The 18,547-nt window shown below is 46.5% G+C and overlaps 1 protein-coding gene across 1 annotated transcript in view; it reads left to right on the top strand.

The window, feature by feature from the left end:
- Positions 1–18,547, top strand: part of LOC144719587 (formin-binding protein 1-like) — a 58,111-nt gene that overhangs the window by 11,121 nt on the left and 28,443 nt on the right. The window contains exon 2 of the mRNA XM_078595659.1: positions 12,530–12,645. Coding sequence (XP_078451785.1) covers positions 12,530–12,645 — 116 coding nt within the window. The remainder of the gene's footprint in view (positions 1–12,529; positions 12,646–18,547) is intronic.

Consider the following 18,547-nt stretch of genomic DNA (forward strand, 5'->3'; position numbering starts at 1 on the left):
ACCTCATTTGCCAGTAAAAATATGATAATTGGTTCTTTACCCTTCTATCTGGCAACAAAACTGACACCTTTTTACAAGGAGTCATGTTTGCATAGACCGCAATACCTGCAGTCATAATACAAACAAAAGAACATAACTCTGATAATGTGCACTGTCCTTAAAGTTGATTGATCCACACCCGAGACAGCTTTCCTTAGAGCCTAGTCTCATATGGGTTGGACCAGATGACGCCAAAAGGCGCACAACTCAAAGACAATGCACCATCAGAGTATGAGAGCTCGGGGCAAGCATCTACACTATGGGAACCTCATTTGCCAGTAAAAATATGATAATTGGTTCTTTACCCTTCTATCTGGCAACAAAACTGACACCTTTTTACAAGGAGTCATGTTTGCATAGACCGCAATACCTGCAGTCATAATACAAACAAAAGAACATAACTCTGATAATGTGCACTGTCCTTAAAGTTGATTGATCCACACCCGAGACAGCTTTCCTTAGAGCCTAGTCTCATATGGGTTGGACCAGATGACGCCAAAAGGCGCACAACTCAAAGACAATGCACCATCAGAGTATGAGAGCTCGGGGCAAGCATCTACACTATGGGAACCTCATTTGCCAGTAAAAATATGATAATTGGTTCTTTACCCTTCTATCTGGCAACAAAACTGACACCTTTTTACAAGGAGTCATGTTTGCATAGACCGCAATACCTGCAGTCATAATACAAACAAAAGAACATAACTCTGATAATGTGCACTGTCCTTAAAGTTGATTGATCCACACCCGAGACAGCTTTCCTTAGAGCCTAGTCTCATATGGGTTGGACCAGATGACGCCAAAAGGCGCACAACTCAAAGACAATGCACCATCAGAGTATGAGAGCTCGGGGCAAGCATCTACACTATGGGAACCTCATTTGCCAGTAAAAATATGATAATTGGTTCTTTACCCTTCTATCTGGCAACAAAACTGACACCTTTTTACAAGGAGTCATGTTTGCATAGACCGCAATACCTGCAGTCATAATACAAACAAAAGAACATAACTCTGATAATGTGCACTGTCCTTAAAGTTGATTGATCCACACCCGAGACAGCTTTCCTTAGAGCCTAGTCTCATATGGGTTGGACCAGATGACGCCAAAAGGCGCACAACTCAAAGACAATGCACCATCAGAGTATGAGAGCTCGGGGCAAGCATCTACACTATGGGAACCTCATTTGCCAGTAAAAATATGATAATTGGTTCTTTACCCTTCTATCTGGCAACAAAACTGACACCTTTTTACAAGGAGTCATGTTTGCATAGACCGCAATACCTGCAGTCATAATACAAACAAAAGAACATAACTCTGATAATGTGCACTGTCCTTAAAGTTGATTGATCCACACCCGAGACAGCTTTCCTTAGAGCCTAGTCTCATATGGGTTGGACCAGATGACGCCAAAAGGCGCACAACTCAAAGACAATGCACCATCAGAGTATGAGAGCTCGGGGCAAGCATCTACACTATGGGAACCTCATTTGCCAGTAAAAATATGATAATTGGTTCTTTACCCTTCTATCTGGCAACAAAACTGACACCTTTTTACAAGGAGTCATGTTTGCATAGACCGCAATACCTGCAGTCATAATACAAACAAAAGAACATAACTCTGATAATGTGCACTGTCCTTAAAGTTGATTGATCCACACCCGAGACAGCTTTCCTTAGAGCCTAGTCTCATATGGGTTGGACCAGATGACGCCAAAAGGCGCACAACTCAAAGACAATGCACCATCAGAGTATGAGAGCTCGGGGCAAGCATCTACACTATGGGAACCTCATTTGCCAGTAAAAATATGATAATTGGTTCTTTACCCTTCTATCTGGCAACAAAACTGACACCTTTTTACAAGGAGTCATGTTTGCATAGACCGCAATACCTGCAGTCATAATACAAACAAAAGAACATAACTCTGATAATGTGCACTGTCCTTAAAGTTGATTGATCCACACCCGAGACAGCTTTCCTTAGAGCCTAGTCTCATATGGGTTGGACCAGATGACGCCAAAAGGCGCACAACTCAAAGACAATGCACCATCAGAGTATGAGAGCTCGGGGCAAGCATCTACACTATGGGAACCTCATTTGCCAGTAAAAATATGATAATTGGTTCTTTACCCTTCTATCTGGCAACAAAACTGACACCTTTTTACAAGGAGTCATGTTTGCATAGACCGCAATACCTGCAGTCATAATACAAACAAAAGAACATAACTCTGATAATGTGCACTGTCCTTAAAGTTGATTGATCCACACCCGAGACAGCTTTCCTTAGAGCCTAGTCTCATATGGGTTGGACCAGATGACGCCAAAAGGCGCACAACTCAAAGACAATGCACCATCAGAGTATGAGAGCTCGGGGCAAGCATCTACACTATGGGAACCTCATTTGCCAGTAAAAATATGATAATTGGTTCTTTACCCTTCTATCTGGCAACAAAACTGACACCTTTTTACAAGGAGTCATGTTTGCATAGACCGCAATACCTGCAGTCATAATACAAACAAAAGAACATAACTCTGATAATGTGCACTGTCCTTAAAGTTGATTGATCCACACCCGAGACAGCTTTCCTTAGAGCCTAGTCTCATATGGGTTGGACCAGATGACGCCAAAAGGCGCACAACTCAAAGACAATGCACCATCAGAGTATGAGAGCTCGGGGCAAGCATCTACACTATGGGAACCTCATTTGCCAGTAAAAATATGATAATTGGTTCTTTACCCTTCTATCTGGCAACAAACAAAGAACCAATTATCATATTTTTACTGGCAAATGAGGTTCCCATAGTGTAGATGCTTGCCCCGAGCTCTCATACTCTGATGGTGCATTGTCTTTGAGTTGTGCGCCTTTTGGCGTCATCTGGTCCAACCCATATGAGACTAGGCTCTAAGGAAAGCTGTCTCGGGTGTGGATCAATCAACTTTAAGGACAGTGCACATTATCAGAGTTTTGTTCTTTTGTTTGTATTATGACTGCAGGTATTGCGGTCTATGCAAACATGACTCCTTGTAAAAAGGTGTCAGTTTTGTTGCCAGATAGAAGGGTAAAGAACCAATTATCATATTTTTACTGGCAAATGAGGTTCCCATAGTGTAGATGCTTGCCCCGAGCTCTCATACTCTGATGGTGCATTGTCTTTGAGTTGTGCGCCTTTTGGCGTCATCTGGTCCAACCCATATGAGACTAGGCTCTAAGGAAAGCTGTCTCGGGTGTGGATCAATCAACTTTAAGGACAGTGCACATTATCAGAGTTATGTTCTTTTGTTTGTATTATGACTGCAGGTATTGCGGTCTATGCAAACATGACTCCTTGTAAAAAGGTGTCAGTTTTGTTGCCAGATAGAAGGGTAAAGAACCAATTATCATATTTTTACTGGCAAATGAGGTTCCCATAGTGTAGACTTTAATTACATTAACGCCTCACTTTGACACATTAATTAGTGGCTCTTAACGCAATGTTTAAGTCTCTCGTTTTTTTATCTACACGTTGATCGGATTGTTTATTTTTCTTATCACGTCTTTTTTAATGTGGTAATGTATCATCCGCATTCCATTTGTTTAACAGGCAAAAGCCCAAGCTTTAATTAAAGAGAGCTCTAAAGTCAACGACCTCCCCACATTCCTAAAAAAAACTAAGTAATCAGAACAGGCCGCAGCACCACCACGAACACGACGCATTTAGCGAGCCTCGCAAACCGCCAAACGGGGATGATTATGGTAAACACACTTTTTCTGGAATAAGGTATTCCAACGGGTTTAATGTAATTTTGGGGTGCTGATTCCAAATCTGGCATAAGTTTTTGTCTATCACATCAGGTTTTTGAGATATCAAATATTGCATTTTCAATAAAAACTGCAGAAGAAAAAGATTAAATAAATGTGGATATCTACATAAAATGATATTATAAACACACTATCCTAAAAATACAGCACCATATTTTAACACTAAAGCAACAACTTGCAATCATAAGTGACAGTTAATTTCGGATAAAATCAATGAAAATGGGGTATGCCGATAGCATGAAAATGATGTGATAGAGCAAATCTGAGATCAGATTTGGAATCAGCACCCTGAAATTAGTCTTAAGCAGCTGCAAAAGTCCAGGCCAGAAAAAAAATGTTTTTTTTGTTGACCAGTGCTATGGTGGTGGTGTTTGCTACGTGCTAAAATCGCACAAACTGAACCGTTAACATTTTTAGTTTTTTTTTTAATGCCCCGGAATAATTTCGCCCTGACATCGTCAGATCTCGGAAGACGAAGCAGGACTGAGCCTGGATAGTGTGCGGCTTGGATGGGCCACCATCGTGTGGAAACAGGTTATCATGGGATATAAGGGTGGCCGGGTGCTTTGCTGTACTGCACTCAGGGTCGGAAGTATGACATCTGACAGCGTGACGTCGAAGCGTGCCACCCCCCCCCCCCCCCAAAGCGCGGGGCCCGGGGCGGTCGCCTCGGATTCGCCGCCGGTGTAACCCTAAGGACGCCTCTGTCTGCACTTCTATGTTGCCCACCAATCACCAGGTCTCGCTGACCAGCGTTAGTGAAGTATGGTCAAACAACTCTCCCATCACGGCGTGTGGCATGGGGGGCGGGGGAAGCCTTTGTCTGGCAGTGTATTGAAAAAGAGAGATTTTCGCTCTTACGTGTCCGCTCTTCAATACTGTATACCTATCGTGAGTCACTCGCGGTGTGAAACCAGTTCTCTGGGTGTCCTGTAACAACACAAATGGGGGGGGGGAGGCTTTTGTGGTTCCGCTCCAGCCTATCGGAGACGGACGGGGGAGGGCTTCTACATTAGGCTGCCCCCCCCCAACCCCCAGGGGGCCAGTTTAACGCACGATTAAAGAGAGTGTAGCGACAGCTCCGGCACAAATAGCTCTCCGTCTCAAGACGCGCGTGATCTTTGCGAATGCCTCATCAGTGGGCACGTAAATAAAACGTGCACTGTCGTCTGCAGTGCCGGATTAAGCTAGTGCGAGGCCTGTAGCATATGTTATGACGGGGCCCTAAATAACTAAACATTAAAACACACATTATTTACTTGCATAGTAAAGTAATTGTCTTTCTTATTTGATATATACAGCCATATAATACGACAAATCGCTAACCTTAAACGGCCCAGTCGTTCATAAAAGTTGAAGGCAGTATAGTACTATAGTAATAGAGCAAGTGCAGGATCACTGAACCGGAATTTATAGCTTAAAAGCATTTAGCGCAGAGCCCTTGAAAGTGCGGGCCCGTAGCATTTGTGAAGCTACTTTTGCTACTAGGATAATACTGGTAGGAACCACCTGGTTCCACCAGCCCACAGTGGATTATTGTGTCTGTCCGTCGTGCATCCAAAAATAGGAGGGGTGGGGCTGGGTGGAGAGGGGAGGGTGAGGAGGGGCTGGGTCGGGAGGGGAGTGGCTGGGTGGGGAGGGTGGGGCTGGGTGGGGGGTGGGAGAGGTGGGGCTGGTCACCCCGTGGTGCCCTTATAAAACGTGTAACCTACTCACGCCGGCTTGTGCCCGCCCTCACAGTCGGCCATATTTGCGGAATACACCACGCCGCCGTTGACCCTGGCCATTGACCGAGCAACCCAACGTTCCTACCAGCTCCCTCCGCAGGAATGTGTTCCGGCACTGGTCGTCTACTTGGATGGCGTGTGCAGGAGCTGGGAGGATGATTTATGATGTTCTCCAACGTGACATTTATCATCACCTGGGCTGGTCACAAAAGACAAGGATCCACGGTGGAGACTTTAGCAGACTTTTGTAGGAAGTGCTGGTAGCGAACACATTTTTAAAGGCCAACACGTCACGAGAAGGGGATGGGTGGCCGGCACCAAGCCTTGGCCGTCTTTGTCTTCCCGGTGCACAACAAAGACAAAGATCCCCCATATAGCCTTTAGCAAACTGTTGGGGCAAGTTCTGTTAGCGAGCGCACACGAGGGGAGGGTGGCCAGCACAATGTCCAGCCGCCTTTGTCTCCCCAATGGTGATGTTTACACATCACACCAGGTACTCATTTGAGGCTGAATCGATCCTGGGGAGACCCAGGACCGCTCCAAATATTCATCACTGATTTTGGTCATGAGCGGGAATTGAATTTGGGTCAGCAGCAAGTAATTGCAGTAGAGCAAGCAGGTAGGTAGGTAGAGGTGGGGGAAATGGTTGGTTATCTGGAGAAGTCTGTCATGATTTGCCATCTGCTCATGCCAAGTCTGACGTTACACTAATACATTTATTTGGTTAGATTTTGCATGAACATGTGCAGCACCTATTGTTAATCCACTGCTGGATGAGGGCCTCCCCATGCCGTGCGGGTTATGGGGGTCATTTGACCATACTTCCCCACGTAGGTCAGTGCTGTTTGGTGATAGTGGGGAACATAGGTGTTTCAGTATAGTACAGTGTAGTCCTGCAGTAGCCTTCTACACAACACGTGTTTCACGTGTGGTCGTCGCCCATCCAGGCACTGGCCAGGGTCAACACTGCTTAGCTTCTCGAAATATGATGAGGTTGGGGTGCATTCTGTGGGATTGTTTTCCCTTTGGAATACTCTTCATATGAGTTGTAAGTACACAGCCATGCTATATATAGATGAATCGAGCAGAGTTCTAAGTTTGGTGTAATTCCACTTCCTGGACAGCAATACTGCTCGCAATGAGCAACTTTATCGTTTAACCAGGGGTGATAACTCGAGAGACGAGGGCGGTAGTCTCATCTGGGGGCGATGACTGCTTCTGTGCAGTTCCAACCGAGTCATTTCGCCGGCCGCGTTGGACCCAGACGGCAGTGCCACCAAAGGGTTTATTTATTGTGAACGATGCCGGCGGGGGGGGGATCTCTTTAACAGCGACGGTCAAAGCAGACGACGCTGGATTCGAACCGTGAACCTCCGAACCTCCGCAGTGAGCGGTGGCGAACGCGCTCCCGCTGGGCCACCCGAACATTCGCCGCGTAAGCCGACGCTGCTCGGTGCTGCTCATCATCTCTGGTGCTGATCATCATCATCTCGGTGCTTAGCGTCTGAGCAGTGTCGTAAGTGACGACATTATCAGCTGAGGGGGTGCGGCAAACGGCCAGGTTGGCGTGGGGGAGAATACTGTGATTTGTCTCGCACGGTCGCCAGACGATTTTCTGCTCCGATTAAAGTTAAAATAAAACGTGGAACGCAAATGAGAGCATTTAAAAAATATCTAAATAGAAGTCGCGTTTTAAATGCGTGTTTTTGTTCTTTGACTCTGTTGTTGAAAACATTTCTCGTGGCGGTTGCCAAGGGGTCCCCAACTCGTAGCTTTATCCACGGGGGAGAGGGGGGGCAAGACCATCACTGCCCCCACGCTCCTTACGCTCCTGTGCCTGAGCAAGGGGAGTCACGCCTCGGGGTCGTGTTGAGGTCACCACCTGCGGACGGCCGTGGTTATCATGTCGGAGCTACCGAACTCACCGCCTGTAGACGCTCATCATTGTCATCATCCATCCCGTAACCGCGATGGTCCTGTGGGCACCAATGATGCCTCCTCCCCTGCCCAACTCTCCACGTTTGGCCTGCCCTTCGTTGGCTATTGCCAGGTGTTGTGTCGGCTGTTAAGTCCGTGTTGGCGCACGAGACCTTGGGTTGTCCTCTGCCCTGTAAGATGATGTTGGAGGCAAGTCCCACTTTTCTTGACTTGTGTCCAGAACGAACTTGCCCGACTCTTTTTTTTGAAAATCACGTAGACGGCACTCGTCCGTTTGTCGTCACAAAAAAGGTCCATGCGGTAAGAACAGCTGACAAGCGTGTCCACAACCAGTTGAGAGGCGATGCTGTGTTACGCTTAGGATACATTACGCGTGTGTGTGTGCCTTTGAAAGAAGCGTACAAGAAAGGATAAACTGTCTCACCTATCATGAGACGACATGAATAGTTCATGCCTGGCAGTTGGTCTGTCAGCAGCAGCAGCAGCAATAGTCAAACCGGTCTGACGGGTGAGTGAGCCTCCGTTACGCTTACTGGAGTATTAAGTTATGCACATGGTTTCTGCCCGTGTCCCTCCATGCCCCGCTGTGGTTTAATAATGACGATGATTGTATTTATAACGCACCTTTTATCAAGGATCTCAAAACTCTAGACAAGATACGGCTGCAGAAGACACTCGACATGGCAATAACTCGTGAAACTAAAAACTAAGAAACGAAAAAATAATCACATTTCATGCTACACAAGCCATTTGCAGAATTGGCTACAAATTACATGGCCGAAATGTGTATGGATATGTTTTAAGACGACTTTTAAAAATATCCACAGACTCGGGGATCCAGATATCAGAATCGGTATCTTTATTTATGCTGGAGTAATCAGATGAGCTATAAATCAATTTTTCACAGATGTCCAGTGGTTTCACAAATGTCCGTATCTCATGAAATAGCGGAGGAACATGCTCTATTCTGCAGTAGCATTATATTTTTTCTCTTTTAATGCCCCCATGACCTGAAATTTCCCCCCCCCACCCTTCCATCCGTGCTGTTGGCTCCCTGCCCATGTCCAAGTCCAGGCTCAAGATGCGTTCTCTCCCTTTCTCTTTACTAATTAAAAGTGCCCGCCGGTTTTGTGTGGCATTGCTGAGATGCGCTCGCTCTCCTGCTCTTTATAAAGGCATTCTTCGATTGTACTTGTCGAGGCACTTCCTCCGAGAGTTGCCGCCCTATTGTTCATGAGCACAATGTCAGATGTTAACTCTCTCGCCTGGTATACAGGAGGTGGTTGTTTGGATTCCGACTGACGCCAGTATATTTGGAATTGGTATGTTCTCCCTGTGGCCGTGTCGATTTTTTAATCCAGGTCCCCTGGTTTTTCCCTCCACATTTGGAATTAACGTCACGCTTTTCGTGTATTTGGCTGCTATACATTTCCACGTGATAAGCCACTTCGTTGGGATGTCATTTGTGGCCAGGTCGCTTCTTAAAAATAGCTATATAGCTTTGATTTGAAGCTTTCGTGACTGCAGGAATCCATACTATTTGGTTCTTTCGGGAAAGTCACGTAGGTAGAAAATAAAATAAATCACGACCTTTCGGGCGCAACACAAGCGTCCATCATCAGGTGGGAAAGCGTGGTCTGCTGCTGAGGCAGCTACACCCATTTCAAACCTTTTAAAACAGTCTGTCTCAGCAGCAGACCATGCTTCCCACCTGATGATGGACGATTGTGTTGCGCCCGAAACGTCGTGATTTATTTTATTTTATACCTACGTGACTTTACCGAAAGAACCAAAGAGTATAGCTATATAGTCGAGTGGGCCTTACCTGGTAAGATAAATAAAAGTTTAGAAGTTTAGTTTCATACCTCCCGTCTGGCCAGGCTGAACTCGTAATCAGAGACTCATATAAGTTAGACTCTTACTCCAGGGTCAAAACTTCCCGCTGTATGGTGATTAATCGGCGACGGTGTTAATCCTATGGAGAGACGACTGGCAGGCACAGAAATGTGGAATTTCCTCCACTGGCATCAAGAGCCACAAATTGAGAATACAGTATTTCCCCCCCCCCACCCCCTTTCCATAGCTTGTGTGAGTATGCATCCACTTTGGACTTGGGTCTTGCATTGAACATCTGTAATTTGATTGGTAAACGCATCTTAATAACGAGTGTTAATGCTCTCTGAGTTCCGTTTGATCCGAGTGGGGTGGCGCCTACTTAGTTTGTTTTGGAGATGAGGGTTAGCAGATCAGGTGGAACTTTGTCGCCTCCAAGCCTGTTGTTGCTGTTAGGTCGCGAGGGCAACCAGCATATTGCAGTACCGCAAATGGGTTCATGACCCATCCATATGCGATTGTTGAGTGCTATGCCCATCTGTGCGTCCGTGCGATGGGTTTTCTCCAGGTGCTTGTGTTTCCTCCCACACACGAAAAAACTTCTTAAAGTGAAATAAGCCTAAATGTCTCCGTGTGGCGTCTTCTCTCAAAGGCATCGTCGGCAATCACGACCTTCCTTCCATTGAGCTCTCACCGTTATATTCGCTCAATAACTTTCCATTTGATGCCTCAGTTGCATCCAAAATAGTGTTTTTTCGGTTAGATCGTGTAAATATACATGTGTCGTTAAACCCACCACCACCCGACAGCCATTTATTACGGGTTGTCATGGAAACGTGCCAACAAAACATGGTCGCGAAAGCCTACGTGTTAAACAGTTGTGTCAAATTGTTAAACTTGCTTATGTACTTAATATACTGTCTTACCCAGCTTATTGGACCTAGAATTTCCTGGCCAAACATCCCAATGAAGGACCCTCCTTAAAAAAACACTCTTCAGACTAAGTGAGACTTTCCTGTTTACGTAAGGGTCATTGTTATTACTTTCGGGATGGGCTGCTGCGTGGGATGTTTGGCCAATATCTTCATTATACAGTATGTATTTGAATTTTGATTTAAAGCTTTCGTGACTGCAGGGATTCATATTCTTGGTTCTTTCGGTAAAGTCACGTAGAAGGGAAACAATTAAATAATAAAGATATAAAAAATAAAATTCTCACGACGTTTCGACTGCAACACAAGCAATCATCATCAGATGTGAAATCCACAGCAAGAAAATGTTCTTGTTTTATATCTTTTTTTATTTTATTGTTTCCCTTCTACGCGACTTTACCGAAAGAACCAAGAATATATATGTATTTGTTTGCATGTATGAGCAATTCACCCAGAATGCATCTTAACCCATCGTATCTTGGAAGCTCACCCATGATCAGGCTGGATAGTGCTCGGATGAGGGATTTCCATGCCTTACAAGCATTGCAGGCTGTGGGGCTGCAGGCTGGGCAACAGAGGGCTGTGCACGGTGGCGAGATGTTAACTTCCACGCCTGGTATGCACGAAGTCATGGGTTCGATCCCCACCGTGAACCTTGTATATTTTTTGTTTGCATGTTTTTCTCGTGGTCGCATTGATTTTTCTCCGGGTCTTCCAGTTTTTCCCCTCGATATTTATAAACCTTTGTTTAGGGTATTTGGTTGCTAAAAATTTCAACATGATAGAGCTACATAGCTCAGTGGGCCTTACCTGGTAAAAAATAATATTTTAAATAATATGATGATAAAAATGCGTATTTGCCTGCATGTATGAACAATAATATAAAACAAAATTTGTTCAGTGCAGCAAAATCCAATATTATGCTGTGCATCTATTTTCCTACACCCATGTGCCAACCCACCTTCACAAACCTGCACGTACCGGCGAGGTGATGCATGAGCAAATAGGGCTCATTATCTGTACGGGATGGGGAAGGCCCCTCTTCCAGCTGTGCTCAGAATAATAATTTTCTTCGTTGTGGAAATAGATGAATAATAAACAAATAAATCGGTTAACAATGTCCCCTTTACATCTCCGTCTCTCCATCATTAAATTGTTTCTTATGCAACCCATGAGCCTCAAGGCCTTCTGGGAGTGCATAATTTCAACAGCATTGTGTCAGCCATTACATAACCTCCAAATCCAGACGCACGTGAAGACAAATTCAGAGTCGTGTTGGAACGCGATGCGGGGGGGGGGGGCCTCATCCGGCAGTGCATTTACACAGCGCTGTACATGTACGAGGGTGGATCATATTAAAGCCAGGATTGTTGCCAATGGAGACTGACAGATGCCATTTGATGACCAAACCTTTCCGCAGGCGTGTAGGTGGATACTTTGAGAGAGGCCATCGTATTTTTGGATATCGAGGCTGTGCAGCGCAATAGAGAATGTTTGTGTGTGTGGGGTGCGGTATTTTAGTGGTTGGCGTGCTGCGCTGTGAACCCAGCGACCTGAGCTCAATTCCCGCTGACGGCGAACGCCACTGACGATTATTTGAACCAGTCCTGGGCCTACCTTAGGTCGAATCAGCCTGGTCGAATATGTAAACATTGCCACTCGGGATAAAGGCGGCCGGGCGTGGTGTTGGCAAACCCACCTCCTCGTGTACCTTGCCGGCCTTCATAGGTGCTCGTGAACAGCACTTGCTCCAAAAGTCTGTTAAGGCTATAAGGGGGATTGTTGTCTTCGTGTGTGCACTGGGAAGACAAATATTGTGAGGCTTGGTTCCTTCGTGTCCTGCCTTTAAATAGGTGTTAGCTACCAGCACGTGCCTCAACAGCGGTCCTTTTCACGCCTCAACAGTGGTCCGATTAGCACGGTTAGCTTTGTACATTGCGACAGAAGTTCAACATACGTACAACAGTCTGTTTTACGGGAGATCTTTCTCTTTGTGTGTGTGTTCACTGGGGAAACAAAGGTGACCGGGGAATGGTGCCGGCTACTCACCCCCTCGTGTGTCGCGTGGCCCTTTAACGTTCTGACCCGCCCCCCACTGGACATCTGTGAAAAAGAGCTTTACAACTCATTCGATTCTTCAGTATAAACAAATATTCTTATTCTGAGATAGGTGTTCGCTACCAGCACTTGCACCGACCGACAGTCTGTTTTAAAAGGCCACACGGGGGATGTTTTTTTCTTTGTCTGTTGCGTGCGTGCAGGACCAGCTGGACAATGTGGAGAAGCACACGGCGTGGGGGCTGGAGTTTGTCGACAAGCTGTCCAAGTTTGCGCGGGAGAAGGCGGATATAGAGCTGGCCTACGCCAAGCAGCTCCGGTGAGGTCCCCCGGGCAGGAGCCACGACCAGCCACAAAGTCATCGTGTCGCGCCATTGTCACTTTTATTCCGTCGTCGTTGCTCACGTCCATTGACGTTAACGACTTCCATGTATGTCCCTTTGTGTTGTTGAACTTCTTTCGCGCCGTACGTAGCCAACCATGCTAAGCGGAGGTGCGGTTGGGGGGGGGGACAACAAACTAAACACAAAAGCAGTTATTAAATAAATGAGTTTTCGATCGAGATTTCAAAGTGCGTGGCTCCAATGGCTTCCCAATGTCGGACGACGTACATTGAAATTCCTCGAAGACACTGGTGTAGCTGCCGACCGCACAAGAACATCAACAGGCCGATGTGTAGCCCACCTCCCTCATGAATGGAAAATCAAATACAAGCCACAGTCGTGCGATTATGGCCATGCAACCGTAACCACGCACTATATCGTAAAACCAGAAACACACACACAGACTTGTAGACATACATCGAGACATAGATACGGAGATACATGGAGACCCATATAGATACATAGAGATATATTAACCCTTTCACATTGAGATATCTGCAAGTTGCAGGGTGGGTGCCGTTCACCGCTGAATCTCGCAAGCGGCTCCGCGTTAATTTTATTTAGAGAGGCAATGCGCCGTTGTTTTTAAAGCCATTGCTACTCGCCGCAGAGAATCGTAGCGACACGACCGCTGGCGCCAAACTGTGCCACATGCCCTCCCCGCATGGCCTTGTGGGAGCCTCGGTACCAATAAAGTTATTTTATTTTAGTTTTTCATCCCGAATTAGAAGAAGAAGCTGGTGACGTACACCTATGTCATCGGAATGGGAAAGGGTTCGAGACAAGCCACAGCAGTGAGATTGACCATGTGACCCAAACGATGAACCGTCTCATAAACCCACCGTAATATACGCTCTCGTGGTCAGCAGGACCTCGATGTTGGCATTTAGCTCCCTGAACGTATTGCTGCCATGCTCAAGAATGGAAGAGAATGATGATTAATATTCAAATGTTTCACCTGAACAATCCCTCACGACGGAACGTTTCATTTGCGAAGGGGTGTCCCCAGGGTATCTGTAGCCTTACTCTTGATAGCGAACATGTTGCGATGCGTCTACGAATAATTAAGAGCCGTAACTTGAACGGAAAGCGTTCATTTGGCGAATATCACACCCCGGTGAAACACGCGACTGCATATACTGTATATGTAAATGATTGGATGGTGCAAACCTCGGATTCATGTAATTCTGATTGTTTTTTTTAATATGTGGCGTCGTTCATGCAAAACTGCATCTTGCAACGCTGTACAAGACAACAGAAATATATAAAATAAAATGCCACTCGCCAGCCACACAGCGCACCCAAACCAAGGTCAACTCGAAGGCCATAGTGAACAAAACTTTTTTCTTTTAATGGGACTTCAATAGTGAAAGGAACTTAATTTGTCGAATATGCAGTCGAAAATTGCAACCGAATGCACTCCAGCTGTAACGGTTTCAGTAGTGTGTGTTTTTTTCTATTCAATCCAATTACTTTTAATATTTCTCTCCTCAAGCTGCTTGGCTTAATTATTTGTAAACGCTGTTGGTGTACTCTTCAACACACCGGTGTGTTCACGTAACAAACCTTACTAATTGACTGTGGGATGGCGGCGGGTTTATGTGATCTAACCTGAAAAATAAGTAATATTTATAAATTCTTTTTTCTAAACACGCTTTAATGAAATGAACCGTACGAGTAATGGCAGAACTCCAGGAAGTGGCCCCGAAGCTTGGCATAGCGTAAGGGGCCGTGGTGGTTTACAGCCAACGTCAGTTAAGCGTGGACAATTAGAGCCAAGCCGAAACATAACATATATAAAAGATTGTTTAAAAATATATTTGTTTTATTTTTAGTGATAGAATATAGTTTTGTCACCAGTATGACATAAGTATACCAAATTTGCGGTCGACAGCACATTGGGAAGTGGGTAAAAATTGAGTTTCAAGATTTTTTTGAGGATACGACAACAGACAGAGTGAGTTAAATAAAAGCGTATAATCAGATCGATTATGGACAATAATTTCTCCCTCTAAATTGATTGTGGAAGAAGTTTCGTTTGTTTTTATCGCAGATACAAATCATCATCCGGAACATTTTAAACAATTGTCATCTGAATACACACACGCGGGAAAAGGGGTGATAGTGTTTACGGTTTGTTTAGTTTGTTAATTTGATCGGAGAGTAATGCGTTACTTCTCCCCAACACTGTGTGTTGTGTCCTCCCCATAGGCAATGTGTGTGCACCTGAATATAGAAGCGACCTGGCAATCACAAATGATAGCTCAACGAAGTGGCTTATCACGTGGAAATGTACAGCAGCCCAAATACTTTGAATGCATGTTGATTCCGAATGTGGAGGGAATAACCGGAGGAACTGCAGAAAAATCCACGCCAACACGGAGAGAGAGAACATGCCAACTTCAAATATACAAGTGTCAGGGTTGGGATCGTACCTACGACCTCTTGTGAACCAGGCGAGGTAGTTAACATCTCGCCACCGAGGCACTTTGTGTCTGTATCTATTGTCATGTGCCTGTGTCTCCAAGTGCGGGCCTGTGTCTCTTGGCATCGCTGTTTACCTGTGTGTGTCCATGTGTAAATTGGTGTCTGCCTGTCAGTGTAGCAGTTAGCGTGCTGTGATACAAACCTGGCGACCTGAGTTTGGATCCCACAACCAACATCAGAGGGCGATTATCTGGACCTGTTTCTGGTTCCTCCCTGGGTAGCCGTAGTCTTAAAGGAACACCTGCTGCGATGCGTATACATACATCAGTATTGGGGAGACAAAGGCGGCCTGGTTTGATGCTGGCCACAAGGTCCTTAAGTAGACCATGGCCCCCATTAATAGGTGCCCGCCAAAATAATTTGCCCCAACAGCCCACATAGGATATATGGGGAATGTCTGCATTTTGCATGTTTAATGTCTGTGTGTATATATGTCTGTGGGTGTTTTTTATTGGGGGAGCGGAGGCGCAGTTGTTAGCGTGCTGCTCTACGAACCCGGCCACCCGAGTTCGATTCTCACTCACGACCAATAACGGCGATGAACATTTGAACCGGTCCTGAAGCTCCCCTCGGTCAATTCAGCCTCATATGACGACGTGGTGTGGTGTGTAAACTTTGGCACTGGGGAGGCATGGTGTTGGCCACCCACTCCGTTGTGTGCCGTGCTCTCCTTGAAAGGTCCTCACTAACTTCACTTTCCCCACAATCTGTTAAAGGCTACATGAGGTCCCTGTGTCTTTATTTTAGTTTTACTTTATATGTCTGTCTGTGTGCGTGCATGTGTCTGGGGAGCGGTAGTGTAGCGGTTGGCGCGCTGCGGTGCGTTACTAACCCGGCGACCCGAGTTGGATTCCTGCTCACGGCCAACATCAGTGACGAATATCTGAACCGGTCCTGAACCTCCCCTAGGTCGACTCAGCCTCACATAAGTACCTGGCGTGGTGTGTAAATATCGCTACAGGGGAGACAAAGGCGGCCAGGCGGCGTGTTGGCCACCCATCCCGTCGTGTGCCCTGCCGGCCTTCGTAGATCCTCACTAACTTCACTTGCCCCACAATCTGTCCAAGGCTATACGGGGGCTCTGTCTCTTTGTTTTTGTTATACGTCTGTCTGTCTGTGTGTGTGTGCGTGCGTGCGTGTCTCTTTGTGTGTGCGAACATGTCTGCGTTCCACGTTGTCGTCAACGTCGGCGCCGCCGCACGCTCGTTTGAAGCTGTAGGGGTTCGGCAAGGGGAGGATGTCCATTTGTTGAACTCCAGTTGTCTCCCCGTACCCACCCCTCCCCCCCTTCCTCGCTGCACTCACTGGCGCATAAGTTTGACTGAACCCGGGTCAGGGGCGCTGCAAACATCCGTTCCGTCTTGAACAATAAGATCCGGCGATCCATAATTCAACGTGTCCATTGTTCCTAATGGGACTGCTCTCTTTAGCGTGCCGTTATTAACAGATGTCATCCTTGTTGTTGTTGGTGTTTCAGGCTTCTAATCGCTGCTGTCCATTGTAAGGGTTACGTCTGACTAAATTATAACTCCGCGCTGCGGCCCAACACGCGTGAGCTGCGTCTTGTTGCTGGTATTAATAGGCGCTCCCTAACTCTTAATAATATATTAAAAAAAACTCAACACATTCGTTAATAATGCTCCCTAAAATTAAATGTAAATAAATCTATATTACTCGATGTTTTTGGGCCATGGCTCTTCTTCATAGCACGTAAAATTACTCTGAGAAATGTGTGCAGTCCAAATTGAGTAATTGTGTCTGTGTCGGTATCCCCAGTGGGGAGCGGTGGCGCAGTGGTTAGCGCACTGCCCTGCAAAGCCAGCAACTCGAGTTCGATTACCCGCTCATGACCAATCATAGTGGCGGATGTTTGAACTGGTCCTGTGCCTTCTCTAGGTCGACTCAACCTGAAATGAATACCTGACGTGGTGTGTCGACATGGGCACTGGAGAGGTGTGGTGTTGGCCACCCACCTCCACGTGTGCGGTGTCTGCCTTCATACGTGTTAAAGGCTATATAGGGTGGAGCTTTGTCTTTGTATCTCTCTGCATATTTGTTGTTGTACTTGTAGGTGCATGTGTCCATGTGGGTCTCTGTGTAAATGTGAGCACGTGTCTCTGAGTGTATGTGTGATTTATTTTATACCTACGTGGCTGGCTTTACCGAAAGAACCAAAGAGTATGTGTGCATATGTTTGTGTCTATGTGTATGTGAGGAGTTGGTAGTGTAGCGGTATCGCGCTGCACTTCGAACCTGACGATCCGAGTTCGAATCTCGCTCACGGCCAACACCAGTGGCGGTTATCAGAACCGGTCCTTGGCCTCCCTTAGGTCGACTCGGCCTCAAATTACTACCTGGTGCGGTGCTTATACACCACCACTGGGGAGACGAAGGCGGCCGGGTGTGGTGTTGGCCACCCACCCCCTCGTGTGCCGTGCCGGCCTTCATATGTGCTCGTTAACAACACTTGCCCCAACCGTGTTTTAAGGCTATACTGTGGGATCTTTGTCTTTGTCCGAACGTATGCGTGTATTTATCTATTCAAAACTCCACGAACTCTATATCCTGAAGCCCTCTCGTTGTGGCCAGCGAACATCGACACTGGAATTTAGCTCCTGAACCACATTGCTCTTCGAAAGCCACTTTCCCCGTCTATGCGGCTCAATGGGGGGATTTTTGTCTAAGTTGTGTGTATCTGGGTTTACCATAGAGATATACGCGCGCGCGTGTGCGTGCGTGTGTCAGGATAGTTGTAACCGTGTGTGTTTCAACACGTTTACCGGGCACGTGTTTGTCTGCTCGCTCAAAAAATCCCTTCTAACCTGTCCAACGGCTTCTGACTTCTCACCACTGTGCAGGCTTGACTCTCACCAAGACAAATATCCCCCAGGTAGCCTCTAACAGACCGTCTGGGGCGAGTGCTATTAGCGAGCGCCTTTTGAGGCCGGCACGGCGCACCAGGGAGGGTTGTGAGGCCAGCACCACGCCCGGCCACCTTTGTCTCCTCAATACAGATGTTTACACACGCATCCCACAAAGTATATATTTAAGGCTGAGTGCACCTAGGCGAGGCTCCGGGCCAGGTCAGATATTCATCACCGATGTTGGTTTGTGAGCGGGAATCGAACACCGACCAGGTCGTCGTGTCTGTAGCACAGTGCGCTAACCGCTGCACCATCACTCCCCATGCACAAACACATTCACATATTGGACTTGCATGTCAGCTAACAGCAAGGAAGATTCAACAAGGTAATATCTGAGCCTGTGAGCGTTACCGTATGCGTGTGTGCTTTGAACCCGACGACGTAAGTTCGAGTCCCACTCACGACCAACACCAATGACGATTATCTG

This window comes from Lampetra planeri, chromosome 6 (genome assembly GCF_965212315.1).
Source record: "Lampetra planeri chromosome 6, kcLamPlan1.2.h2, whole genome shotgun sequence".
NCBI lineage: Eukaryota > Metazoa > Chordata > Hyperoartia > Petromyzontiformes > Petromyzontidae > Lampetra > Lampetra planeri.